We start from the raw sequence: 14,178 nt of genomic DNA on the forward strand, positions 1-14,178 counted from the left end.
GGGAAGCAGTGGGAAGAGGTGTGTAACTTTGGAAGAACATACACTTTTCCAGCCATGCACAGCAGAGTAACGCGGGGGCTATGGAGAGGGGAAGTGGTACTGTTGTACACTGGACCTGTCTGAATTTTTCTCTGAACTGTTTGAGCACACGTAATCCTGTGATGCAACATGAGTTTCCAGCATGCTTCCAGGTAAAAAAATTAATGGCTTTTTAGGCTACAGTATTTCATGAGGAATAAATCTGGGGATGGGGACAGAATTCAGTAGAACTGGCGTTCCTTAAAAATACCAAAGAACAGATCTTTCCTTTAAAAAAAATTATTTGGAAACTCTTCTGTGAATCAGTAGAGATCAAACAAGTACCTTGCTAAAACTTGCACCAGTGCTGAGTAGAGAGGAAGGATCACTACCTTCAAAATGATGGCAATGCTGTTCTGGCGCAGCCCAGGATGATGGTGGCCTTCACAAGCATACATTGCTGGCTAGGATATGGCTTGTTGGGACTCCCACTCCTTTACTGCAGAGCTGCTTTCTAGTTGTTACCAGTCTGTTCTGATACATGGAGTTATTCTCCCACAGGTACAGGTCTTCACACTTCCTTTGAACTAAATGAGATACATGTCTGCCCATTTATCTACCTCATCAAGGTACTTACCATAGAATGGTTTGAGTTGGAAGGGACCTTAAAGATCATCTGGTTCCAACTCCCGTGCCACGGGCAGGGATACCTTCCACTAGACCAGGTTGCTCAGAGCCCTGTCCAACCTGGCCTTGAATGTTTGCAGGGATGGGGCATCCACCACCTCTCTGGGCAACCTCTTCCAGTGCCTCACCACCCTCATAGTGAAGAATTTTTTCCTTGTTTCTAATCTAAATCTGCCCTTTTTGAGTTTAAAGCTATTACCCATTGTGCTATTGCAACAGGCCCTGCTAAAGAGTTTCTCCCTGTCTTTCCTGTAGGCTCCCTTTAGGTACTGGAAGGCCACAGTAAGGTCTCCCTGGAGCCTCCTCTTCTCCAGGCTGAACAGCCCCAACTCTCTCAGCCTGTCCTCGTAGGAGAGGTGCTCCAGCCCTCTGATCATCATAGTGGCCCTCCTCTGGACTCGCTCCAGCAGGTCTGTCCTTGTGTTGAAGGTTCCAGAACTGGATGCAGTACTCCAGGTGGGGTCTCGCCAGAGCAGAGCACAGTGAGAATCACCTCTCTTGACCTGCTGACCATGCTTCTTTTAATGCGGCCCAGGGTACTTGAGTTGCATCGCAACCCTCATGTTTGAACCACTCCTCTCATTTTTTTATCTGCAAACTTGCTGAAGCTGCACTCTGTCCCATCATCCAGGTCTTTGATGAAGATGTTAAACAGTCTTGACCCTTGGACCATACCACTAGTGTCTGGCCCCAGGCTGGACTGGTTGTCAAGCCACTAGTCGCAACCCTTTGAGCCAGGCAGGTCAGTTTTCAGTCCACCTTGCTATCCATTTCTCTAGTCTGTACCTTGTCAGTTTACATGAAGATGGTATATGAGAGTATCAAAAACCCTACTAGATATGAGGTGGGCAACATCAGCTCCTGCCATACCACCTAAATAGTTTAGAGGGCTTTAGAGCTTTGCCTTTGGGGCTTGGGGGCTACTGGTGCTGTCGTATGGAAACACAAACTATTTGCAGAAAGAGAATAGTATTATCTATAGGCTATTGCTCGTAGATACAGTAGCTAAATATAAGATAAAATGGGTCTGGTTTTGGACACCCTCTCCTTATAGGAAGAATCATAGGATGCTTGAGGCTTTAAGAAACCTCTGAAAGTCCTGTCTCGTGCTCGAAGCAGGATAAAAGCCAATGCTTTTGCCAGTATTTACACAAGATTAGGTGCTCCTGTAGCAGGGAGGAACAGGGAAGTCAAATATCTTCATCCTGATAGGATGCAGTATCCAGTTTTGAAATACTTGACTATAGGACACTGGGTACTATTTTTTCTGCATGTGTGTTGCCTTTGGAAGTTTTTTTACTTTTAAGTTATGGAGCAAATGAGAACATTTTTGCAATTAGTAGACTCCTGACTGTGCTAATGTACAAACATTCATCTTCAAAGAAAATTGTCAACAGAAGGTAAATAATACAGGAAATCTTAGCGCTCTGTTAGAAGTTCAGCAGCTCTCATCCCAATGGGATCAACAGTAATTTTCAGTGCGGTGGGGTGGGTTTGTGGAACTGAAGCCTATGTTTACATCTTTGTTTTTTTCCTGAGCAAGATTGACTGAGCATCTATTAATATCTTCAGTGTTGCTTTTGACAGTCTCTACTGTGGTACTTTCTACTTTATTGCTAATGTTAGTCAGGCTGAACAGATTTCAGTGTAGTCATTTTTGATGTGAAGGTAATAGGTGTGCAATTAGTTTTGAATTGCTTAAATAAAAAAGACCTATTCAAAATATTTGTCATATTGGTGACTGAAATGTATTTTCAGATCAGTGCAGACGGTAGTAGTTAGACTGTAAAACAGAACTTACAATGCCTGTGAACGCGATTTAAATAAAGATTGGTTTAAGTCCTTCACCAGGGTTATTATTAGAGTATGCTGAATGTTGCAGACATCATTCTAGTGTGAATGCTGTAAATTAAAATTAGATTCATTTGTCAGTTGCTTCTACAAAATTAAGGCAATATATAAGAGTAATTGTGAATTCCACTATTATAACAACGTGCATTTGTTGAAACAGATTCCTGTTTCTTATGTGCAGTTCATGATCTTGATGTATTACTCTTATGCCAGTTCAGAATTAGGACCTACTGTGGAGGATAAATTTGTGATTCAAAAAGGCTTTTTTAAAGTATCGAAGTGATGGCTGAGGAGGATAGATGGAGTTTTCTGAAGTTCATTGGGGAATGGGAGTGAATGCAGTAATAGAGCAACTGCATTAAAAATTGAAAATTTCACTGCATTTTTGATTGGAGTGTTTTAGACCTGTTCAGGATGGATCTAGATGTAGCCACTCAACATAAAAACTTTGAAATACAGGACTTAAATGAGGCTATTTTTATTTTATTTGCCTGATTACTTTCGTTCTCTAATTTGCCTTTTTCATGAAGATACACTGATCTATATTTGTTTGGGAAAAATATTGTGGGTGGAAAAAGATTTTTTCCAAGCATTTCCTTACATCGGAAAGTGTTTAGTTGCTGCTGTCTTAATTGTGGTGTTTTCTGGGGGACTGAGATGCTACATACAATTCAAACTGAGGAATTCTGCATCTTTTTGTGAATATATACACAGAAAGGGCTTTAAAGCTAACTAGACTATGCTAGACATGCTTTGAGACTCAAAAGAAGCAGGAGGTTAAGTTTACTGCTTCTGTTCAGTCCAAAATTTGAGGGGATTGTCCAGTTTCATGCTGTTCAAGAGGGCAGGGAGAGTGAGTAGTGGGTCTCTTCGAGGCTGCTTTCAGGAAATCTGTGGGGTTTATTTCAGAACGCCTTTTGACATGTATTAAAGCCTAAGTATGGTGATTCCAGTTCATGTTGTGCAGTGCTATCTGCAGTTGAAAAGAAAATAAATATTTGTTAGAAAGGTACTGTTTCAGAACTTTCAGTTGCCCTATTAGTTTGAGAGGAAGTGGAAGAGATCTATAATCTGAAGCACAGTTGAGACCATTTAATCATGACAATGAGGTTAAGCTTTCATCATTGTCATCAAAATTATAGTTATTGTTGGGTTTGTTCTATGTTACTGCACTTTGGATTTAGCAGAACAAGTTATGGCAGGACTGTGAACATCAAGTCAACATCCAGCATAGCAGGCTGTCTGATTTGGCTTGATTGCAAAAGTTCTAACTGCCAGTATTTTCAGAATAGATGTGCTTGAAATGTGCCTTCTGAGATACCGGTATGGATTTTGCCACAGTGAAAATTTTCAAATAAGAAACAGTATAGAGAGCCAGAGAATTTTATGCATCATAAAAATAATCTTTTAGTCTTGAAGACTGTTTCAGAAGTACTGAGTGATACTCTGGACTGGAAGGATTCTAGGAAGTTTGAGGAAACTGAACTGATACTGTCAATGTTTTTTTTGTCCATTAAGGAAAAACTATTTTTGTTCTGAAATTCTTCTACAACTGACTTGGAATCTCCTTCCTCCTCTGGAATCTTGTCTCTTACTAAAGCTTGGGTGTATACCTTAAAGGAGATACTTATAAAATGCAAACTGATAAGCCAAAGTCTGTTTTTTACAGTACCATCGTTTTGGGTTTTTCTAATGTGAAAACATAAGGAATCGTACTGCCAGACTGGATACCCATCTAGTTCAGTGTTGTATCTCCAGCAGTGGTTAATAGCAGTTAATTTTTTCAAGAAGTAGAAGAATAGGGAACGTACATAAATACATTTCCACAGGCTTCAACTTGACTTAAGAGCTTTCAGAACTGGAGATAGGTGTTTTTGAGAATTTACTGAGAAATGCTATTGTTACTGGGGCATGCTTCAGTAGTGTAACAGACTTTTTTGGTTGACTTGATCTAAGTTTTAATGTCTCTCTCTTAGCTACAGGCTAATAAAATTGGACTTGTCTGAATAAAGCAAAATATACTGCTGCTGTTGTATAATGATAATTTCACAAATCTCTTCAGTGTATTTAATTTAAGCATTATTTAGATGTATTTATAAAGGATAAAGTTATTCTTACAATATTTTCATTTTCAGTATTAATGTGGAAACTATTTCTAGTCAAATTGCAGTGCAGTTTCATTAACTCCCTATGTTTTCTGAAGCCGTGATCATTCTCCTAGCATCATTCTCAAATCAAAATCTCCTAGAATTTGAGCTTTTCATTCTTCACTTGTTCTTCCCTCTGAAGTAGAAAATTAGTATGAAATTACTCAGATTTAATAGGCTATCTGATAAGACTTTGGGTCTAAGGAAAAATAGTAGCATGTTTCTTAAGGATTTACAGACAAATGTACCTGGTTCCTGTTTCTTCTTGTGTTTTAAAAACATTGTATTAAGGACAAATGCAGTAAATATTTGAGTATGACATTTGATCTTGCATTGATTATATTGATTTACCACAGGCAAGTACAGAACATCACTTTGTTCTACATTAAACTCAAGTATTTATATTGGCTTAGCAGAGGGAGCTGGAATCCTGGCTTGTAGTTCTGCTGCAGGAAGATTAATTCTACCTAAAGATTAACATGGAACAATTCTACTTTGTCATTATCTGATGTATCTAGCAACATTATTTGGTGAATTAACTGAGGAGTAATCATTACTTAGATCTCTCTGCTATGATTAAATGTAAAGAAGAAAAATCCAGTCAGTTGCTACTTCATCCATTTACATTCGTGGATTGTTGCATTAGCTGCATCTTCGGCCTGAGAACATGGGATTTTAATCTCCTGCGTTATGGGGAGCTTTAATCACATGTTTATTTACTATTTGTGATCTAGGAAATGCCATTGCTTTATATAGGTATGCAGTACAGAATGTAATCTAAGGATTAGGAAAAGGCAAATCTTCCTATCCGTTTGACCTTGAAAATCTGATTGGATTTCCTGTGTGATCTGGCATGATTTTTCCCTAATTATCTAGAGCTTAATTTAGGTGATACCTATATCTGCACAGCTTATTCAGTAAAATTCTAATGCTTAACTTGATTTCATATTCATCCTAGATTTGAGTGCAAAGAAATGACAAAAACCAGAAAAATCTGAGAAAAAGTAGATCAATTTTTGGTAACTCAGTAGACTTGACGTTATTCATTCAAAAGGAAAGTCTTATGGTAGCAGTGAGCATGCATCAAGTCTTAAGTTGGTTTGATTAACTTTGGACCATAATAGGAAAAAAATATTTTGTAGTGCTGTGGCTGTTTATTAGAAGAAAAAACAAATCATTAACTTAAAAACAAATGGAGAAAACTGTGATCCATTCTGCTAAGAGTTAATTGGCAACCTCTTGTGGGTTTTGGTAGCTCCTTCAAGCAAATGGGAAGTTGATTAAACAGTATGAATTAGGATAAATAAATGATGGTTCTTAAAATGGTCAATAAGAAGTATGTAGCTATTTGGGATAGGAAAACTGATCTTCAGAGTCATGAATGCATTTCTTTTAACACTTACTTCAGCTGTGTCAAGTTGAGTGATTACTAGAGCAAGAATGTTCTTTCTACGACCTTTTAATTTTTCTGTGTATTTGATAAATCAAAATACGATAGAATTATGAGTGTATCTAGCATTAATCAAGTTGTTGCAGTCAGGTCCTTCAAATAACTTTTATAAGCTAAAATATTTAGGAAATACAAATAAGTTTATTGATCTTTCAAGGAATTTATTAGCTGGCTCATCTGAGGAGTATTACTGAGATGTTAGAGCTTTGCTCTTAACTCTTCAGATACATTTTAATCTTGACAAGTCTAAGATGTCTGTTCATGAAACAACTCACTTCTAGATGTAATATAACTTGGCAATTTCTAAAGTCCTTAAACCACTGTTCACTCAAACCTGTGATTCTAATTTAAAATTCCTTACTACTTCTGCAAATGCAATTGTTATAAAATTAAATTTCCAAGTGGGCAAGGGAATTGCAGTGTATGCCATACTAGGCAGTTGTGTACAAGAGTATGACTCAACAGGAGAAAAGAAATTTTTAGCTTCACCAGTACATAAAAACATGGTGGGATTTGATGTTACAGGTATTTCCTTAAGTTTAGATTGCTTCAGGAAAAAGTCCTTCACTGTAACAGTAACTATAGCTACTGGAAACTTCTCAGGATCTTCTGTCAATCTGACTACCAGTAGTCTTTGGTGCACTGATTTGTTCCAAAATACTATGGCACAGTGCATTAATTTTTAGTCTTGAATGGAGTTGATTTGTGCTTTTCTCATTTTCTGAACAAATTCTAGTCCTAATTTTGAAAGCCAGGGCTAAATGAAGCCATATAAAATGTTGATGTAACTGCATTTATTTCAGTCATTTAAAAATATTTCTTAAAACTTTAGTATTTGATATTTTTTGGTGTAAAATATTACTAAAGAACAGCATACTTCTAATTTTTGAGCTTTGAGTGTTGTATACCAACAACAATTAAAGTCATGTCTGTTTTCCACTCCTAAAACATACAGCCCTTCAAGTATCTAGTCTTGTTTTATAAGGAAAATCAGTTTTATCATAACTACCCTTGTGTCAGGAAGCAGGGGCATTGGAAGTAGTTTACTTGTATTTGAGTGCTGTGGTACTAGACCCTGAAGTGTGAATGTGCTGTTCAGAAACTTGAACTTCTGAAAAATCTGTCATCACCTTTCTGATTGGGAACATCATGCCCTATAAAATTTGTCTTAATTTTGTCTGGAAATGAATTTCAGTGTAACTTTACATTTGTTTAATTCCACATAATTCTCTAAAGTGGTATCTACAAAGAACATGTGAATTCCATGTGAATTTTAATGTTAAAATGTTCCTCAGTGGTGATTGTCAGCCTGTAGACTGGGGAGTTTGGAGTTTTTTCTGACCATGGTGCAACATAAACAACGTTTCAGAAGAAGGTTGCTTTGGTAGGGCTCCTCCAGAATGTTTTCATTACTGGAATTCATATGAATCAAAAACTACTTAGGGACTTACCAAGAAGATTAAAATTGTAGCTGGGGAAGGCTATTCTTTCAAGAAGCCTTCAGGTAGGCTTAGTTCTTCAGTCACCAAACATTAACTTGAATAAACACAAAGGTATTTTCTGTTCTGTGCTAGTGAGGTGAAAACTTGCATGAAAAACTGGAGTTTCAGTTGTTGGGAAAGATGTTAGCGTCTTAATTTCTGTTGTGGGTAATGGGAATGAACTGGTATTAAACAAACTTGGATTTTTTACATAGTAAGAAATGTGTGGGTTTACTACTCATCCTGTTTTTCATTGGAAGCACTTTCGAACTAATTGTCTTTTAAAATGTATTGCCTCTTCTCCCAGGCAACAAGCAGGACCCGAGGAAATGGCCACAAGTTGTACCAGAGGAGGTTTAGATTGGACGTGAGGAAAAACTTTTTCTCCCAAAGAGTGGTCAGGCACTGGAATGGCCTGCCCAGGGAGGTGGTGGATTCGCTGTCCCTGGCAGTGTCCCAAGCAGCAAGAGGCTGCTTGATGCGAAGCTACAAGATATGGTTTAGTAGCTGTGGCAGCAATGGTAGTGGGAAGACGGTTGGACTAGATGATCTTATAGGTCCCATCCAACCATGTGGTTCTATGATTCTGATGCTTTTTTCCTTCTGTATTTTTGGTTAATTCCTTTGCACTCAAAAGTTTGTTACTGTCTCCTGTTGGCATAAGATCACATTCATAGAATCATAGAATGGTTTGGAAGGGACCTTCAAAGGTCACCTAGTCCAGCGCCCCTGCAAGGAGCAGGGACATCCCCGACTAGATCAGGTTGCTCAGAGCTTCATCCAACTGGGCCTTGAACGATTCCAGGGATGGGGCATCCACCACCTCTCTGGGCAACCTGTTCCACTGTTCTACAACCCTCACAGTAAAAACCTCAAGGTCTTGATAAATGTCATTAAATTCTACTGGTTGAGTAGAAGTGTTTGGTTGTGGAAAAACAAACAAGATACTTGAAGATTTGGGAGGACAAAGTCTAGGTGCCCATAGAAGAGCTCTTGTTGCATTTCTGAAATTGGTTGGATTTTGGTGTGTGCTACGCTAACATGTTTAATGCAGCAACTCACAGCGTGCTGGACTCCAGTCCCACAAAGCCTTCAAGCAGTGCTTTGTTTTCAGTTTTTATGCTTGGATTTCCACACCAATGAAGTGAAATCTGCTATTTTTCGTTAGCACATTCAAGAGTCAATTTTTGGAGAGAATTATAATCAAGAATCAGTTTTGTATATAGCTCTGGAATGAGTAGTCATGCAGCCTGGGTTTGAACTTCTAAATCTCCTTCCTAATTATGTTGTCATTGGTATAACACTAATCTCAGATTCTTGGGTATGATCTATGTGCCTCAGTTGCATTCCTGAAATTTTGGAAGATGGATTTGACAGTTGCTCATAAGTGCACTGTAGACAACCACCATTAAACCCCTATACTTTGTTTCTAGTATAGAGGGATAAAATAGTCATGTATTTATACTGTAAGTTTCATTAATTTTAAAATGAATAAAAGTATCTAAGAATAGTTTTTCCTGCTTAAGCAATATAAAATGTAAATATATCCTAAGTATTAAGCGAAAAGTTAGCATTTAAAATGCTTGCAATGATAATTCAAGGTGCTGATATGAACGTATCAAACATGAAAAATCAAAACACGCTTTACCTGATTGACCTAGGTAGCTAATTATATGTATTACTCATGTGTATTAGTTTTAAAATGTTTAATGTATACTGCTTTTAAAGATTCTCAGCTTTTAGATTACATTAAATTGAGGAAATAACTTTTTTCTTTTAACAGAAATTGAAAAATTCCAAAAAGGGGAAGGAAAGGAAGAAGAAAAGTATATTGATGTAGTCATCAATAAAAATATGAAGTTGGGACAAAAAGTTTTGATTCCAGTAAAACAATTCCCTAAGGTAAGCCCAGTTTTTATACTTGATAAATCTAAGTGCTCATAAAAGGTACTCCACTAATGTCTTAGCTAGTTATTTAATTGTTACATTTTAAACAGCGTTAGCAATCTCTGCTAACTAATCAGTCTGTTCTATAGAAGTTCTAAGGTAGGAATGGTTCTTGTTGGAATAAATGTGCAGGAAATAGGTGCTGGTCACAGAAAAAAAAAATGATAAATGAATCATATTTTCAGGATAGCAGGATCCTCCTTTTCAGAATAGCAAAAGGAATGAAATATGTTTAGGTTGACTCTGATGCCAGGCTTGGAAACTTCATTGTAGCTAGAAGTTGTCAATGTTTTCCTCACAGACTGTGGTGGGTGACTTGCAGGGATTGCTTTACTGCTGCTCAAAGTTTCGTGAAATACTGCTTCAGTGAATTCAAGATTGTGTACCACTTATATATGAGCACCTCTTTGGAACTCTGACTTAAGTCATCTTTATGGCTGGGAAGAGCTATATACAAGCGTACAGAACCATAAAAATGAGAAGGTAAAAGATATGTGAAGCTTTACATGGTCAGTGTTTGTAATGAGGATGTTTTTCTTACAGCTGTGAGATGTAGATACTTTAGCTCAAGGGGGAGAAAGGTAAAATAGATATTAAAAAAGGGAATGGTGCCTTTTGAAAGGTACTTCTACTTTTGTAGTCTCAACTTTCCTTAAAGGACTAAATACTGAAATTCTTATTTAGGGTAGCTAGTAGGAAAGCCCTTGCCATCTCTTGAATGGGCAGCTATGCTCTGTAGCTCTGGTCTGTGGAGACAGTCTTTGACTGTCTGAGCTGGTATGTGCTATGGAAAGAAACCTGAATTTATTCCCAGACAGAGCTTTGCTGCAATCCTGTATGTCTCTGTGTAAGATCAGGATGCAGGGGGCACAGAGTACAACTACTGCGCAGAACAGATGTGCAAGTTGAGTTCCTGTGTCTCCAGCAGAACTTCCTTCACAGCGAGCAGTGTACTAGTATCTCTACTCACACAAATCTCCCTTCTACCAGAGTGAATAAAATCCTATTCTCTATGTAAGAATATTTTACCCTAATATAGAAGGGCTCAATTTTTCTTAGACACTTCCGTTTTATTACATCAAATCATAGACTAGTTTGGGTTGAAAGGGACCTTCAAAGGTCACCTAGTCCAACTCCCTGCAGTGAGCAGGGACATCTCCAACCAGATCAGGTTGCTCAGAGCCCCGTCCAACCTGGCCTTGAATGTTTCCAGGGATGGGGCATCCACCACCTCTCTGGACAACCTGTTCCAGTGTTCCATCACTCATTTTAAATTTCTTCCTTATGTCCAGTATAAATCTGCTTTTAGTTTTAAACCATAAGCCCTTGTCTTATGCTACAGGCCTTGCTAAAGTGTTCTCCCTATCTTTCCTATAAGCTTCCTTTAGGTACTGAAAGGCCTCTGAGGTCCCCCTGGAGCCTTCTCTTCTGCAGGCTGCACAGCCCCAACTCTCAGCCTGTCCTCCCAGGAGAGGTGCTCCAAGTTCTCTGAACATTTTTGTAGCCTTCCTCTGGACCCTCTCCAGCTGTTCCACGTGCTTATGTTGGGGGCTCCAGAGCTGTACATAGTACTGCAGGTAGGGTCTCATGAGAGTGGAGCAGAGAGGCAGGATCACCTCCCTTCACTTGCTGCTCTTTTGATGCAGCCTAGGATACAGTTGGCCTTCTGGGCTATGAGCACACGTTGCCAGCTTGTGTCCAGCTTTTCTTCCACCAGTACTCCCAAGTCTGTCTTGACAGGGCTGCTCTGCATCCCTTTGTCTCCCAGCCTGTATTGACATCAGGGGTTGCCGCAACCCATGTGCAGGACCTTGCAGTTGGTCTTATTAAACCACCTCATGAGGTTTGCATGGACCCACTTCTTGAGCTTGTCCAGGTCCCTCTGGATTGCATTTCTTATGTGTGTATACATAGAGATGGATATTTACTTTAAAGCCTACTTGTTAAAGATTCAGTGTAGTCAAAAGGAATTAGTTTCTCACTCTAGAATAGTAGTCTGGAGGTGAGTATGAATTCAGACTTATGACAGTACTTGAACTTCTCTGAAAAACACCTACCTTCAACCACCAGCAGTCATTGCAGTTTAGTATCACTTGTTTACTAGAACCATGCTTGTGGTTTTATTTGTGATCTAGTAAATCTAAGTGTTGTATGAAGTGACATAGCTTCAGCATGGCAAACTGAGAACCTTATCTTGGCGTGTTGTAGTCTGCAGTGAGTGACATGAGTTTTGAATGCCTGTATACAGAGGAACAAAGTCTTTTTGCGTCCTAATATTTGCTCTAAAGGCTAATCGTCCTCTTAAGTGTGTTCATAGAGAGGCTCAGAAATTGGGGATGCTTTATAAAGTCTTTTTGGTTAGATATGAAATTATTCCAGTCACCTTGGTTTCACTGAGCTGTATTTAGAGTGCATGCATTGTATATTCAGATTCTGCAGAACTTCACCAGAAGATATTATGTGGTGCTTATAAAACCTGAAATGATGCTTCACCTAAATGCTTTGTCTCTATGCTGTTCTTCCCTGTGCATATGTGGTTTCCTAGACCATTTTGCCTAGTGTTAGTATTAATGCAAATGTGTCATTTGTAGGTGTCAAGTGATAGTTCATCAGAAAAATGATTAAAAGATTTGGTTCTGATTTATGAGCAATTTTCTCCTTCCTACTGATCAGAATTGGTGACAAATGCTTCAGAAGAATGAAACTTAAATATGGATGAAGTCTGGGCAAAAAGCTCTTCTGCATGCAAATATTGAATTCAGAGCAGTTCTGGAGCAAGCTGGCGCCTGTGTGCCTGTGGTCCACACTAATGCTGTTAAATATTGTGCGAGATCCTGAACAAAAAGGTGGTCTTTCAGGTGGTGTAGTCTTTTTGATGTTAGTGAACTGAGAATCTACTGTTTGAAGCTGACCAAGTCACTACAATAATTGCTAAATGTCAGACTAGCATTGGGGTAGCAGTTTGGGTTGAATCTGGAAAACCTGTGTATCCAGAAAGTGGTGAGGAAAAACTGTATTTATTTCACCTTTATGAATAGAGTAATGCTTCCCCGAATAAATGATCCTACTTCTAAACAGGATCAAAAAAAGCATGTTAGTTATTAAAACCTTAACAGGGTTTAATATCTGAAAACTAAAGCAATTACTAATGTGTTTGCTATTAGAAACTACTTCTTTGTTTGCCAGTGACTCTGGGAAGCAAAGATGCCTCTGCTGTTTAGGTATATAGGTAGGATTAATGAGATCTGTTGCAATTTCTTGTGATAAATGAGGTCTCTGGACCAAAAGAGCCCACTGGTGCACTACCCCTATTAGACCTGACATAGGCTTGACTAAATTGCCTTTAAGTATTTAATTGCTGTTTCCCCACTTTAAAACTTTTCTAACTCTGACTCCTTGAATAAATCATAACAGCCTCAGCGTGGATCAGGCAGTCCTAGCTCTGCTCTGATCAGCCTAGCATTGTAATGCCTGCTCATGTTACCTGTCCTGTTGGATTCTCATGGGCTCATAGCTGGGTCCTCTGCAAATTCAGCCTCATTACCTCTGACAGCCTTGGAAGGTGACAGGTTAACTGCAGCAGAAAGCCATTCAGCTGAAGTTCAGAGCAGCTGGCTTTCTATTAGAAAAGAGTGTGGTAGACCTCAGATTCAGGTGTAGGTATTTCACTTTTTTGGGGCATCATTGCCCTCCCTGGAAAAAAACTTGTTTCCAGTCTTCTGCTTAGTGTGCAGTTATGCATCTGTGATGTGCTTAATATGCCTCCTACCTAACCTTGGTTGCTTCTGCTGTTCTATTTATTTACTTTAGCTGGGACCTTCTGTCTTGCTCAAACTGTGGCAATGTTAATAGCCCTAATATCTCATACTAGAGCTAGTTGGCCTCAATGTTGTTTTCATGTCTAGACCTTGATAGAAGATGGTAGAATAACAAAGACTAACCTGAATTTTATCTGCCTTACGAAATAATTTGTCAAGATAGTTAGTCCCAGAAGTTATGCTCAGTTTTTGCTCGAGGCTGGTTGTACATATCAATTATTTCTTCATTTGTGTTCTTTACAGACTCTTGTACACAATAAAACACCTGAGTTAATGTCTTGATATGGTGACAGATTGTCTTGGTAAGACAAAACACTGGAAGCTCTTCTGTAGATTGCAGGTTCAGTCATGTCTCTTCAAAATCAGATTGTGTACAATCTTGTGATGAATTTTTCAGGTTGATCCAGCTCTAGAGATTCCTCTGAGAAGTCTGAATTGCTGTGATGTGGAAATGAGTCTGAGGTATTTAGGTGAGGCTGGAATATGCTTTGGTAATGCTGTCTACAGTCCTATTGTAGCTGGGACATGCTGTATGCAGGGATTAGAGGGGTTAGGGCTGTTATTTAACCTTATAGGAAAAGGACCAACTTCCTGAGGTAGGATTCAGTTCTAAATCAGGTTACCTACATGTGGGGGTCTAAGTGAATGCTGGATGTCTAGACTGCAGTTAGTGGAATGAGATCTTGTCAGGTTAGGCAATGGAGTTCAGGCTGATTTAATACACCTTGCTATTTGAGCTGAATACCTCAGCTGACTTCAGGTCAAGTGTGAAAATGTGA

At 38.8% G+C, this 14,178-nt stretch overlaps 1 protein-coding gene across 4 annotated transcripts in view; it reads left to right on the forward strand.

Annotated features, from left to right (window-relative positions):
• Nucleotides 1-14,178, forward strand: part of KHDRBS3 (KH RNA binding domain containing, signal transduction associated 3) — a 94,078-nt gene that overhangs the window by 15,119 nt on the left and 64,781 nt on the right. For all 4 annotated transcript variants that reach the window (XM_086741307.1, XM_086741308.1, XM_086741309.1 and 1 more), the window contains exon 2: nucleotides 9,418-9,536. In XM_086741307.1, coding sequence (XP_086597433.1) covers nucleotides 9,418-9,536 — 119 coding nt within the window. The remainder of the gene's footprint in view (nucleotides 1-9,417; nucleotides 9,537-14,178) is intronic.

Source organism: Chlamydotis macqueenii, chromosome 2 (genome assembly GCF_036417535.1).
Source record: "Chlamydotis macqueenii isolate bChlMac1 chromosome 2, bChlMac1.mat, whole genome shotgun sequence".
Lineage (NCBI taxonomy): Eukaryota > Metazoa > Chordata > Aves > Otidiformes > Otididae > Chlamydotis > Chlamydotis macqueenii.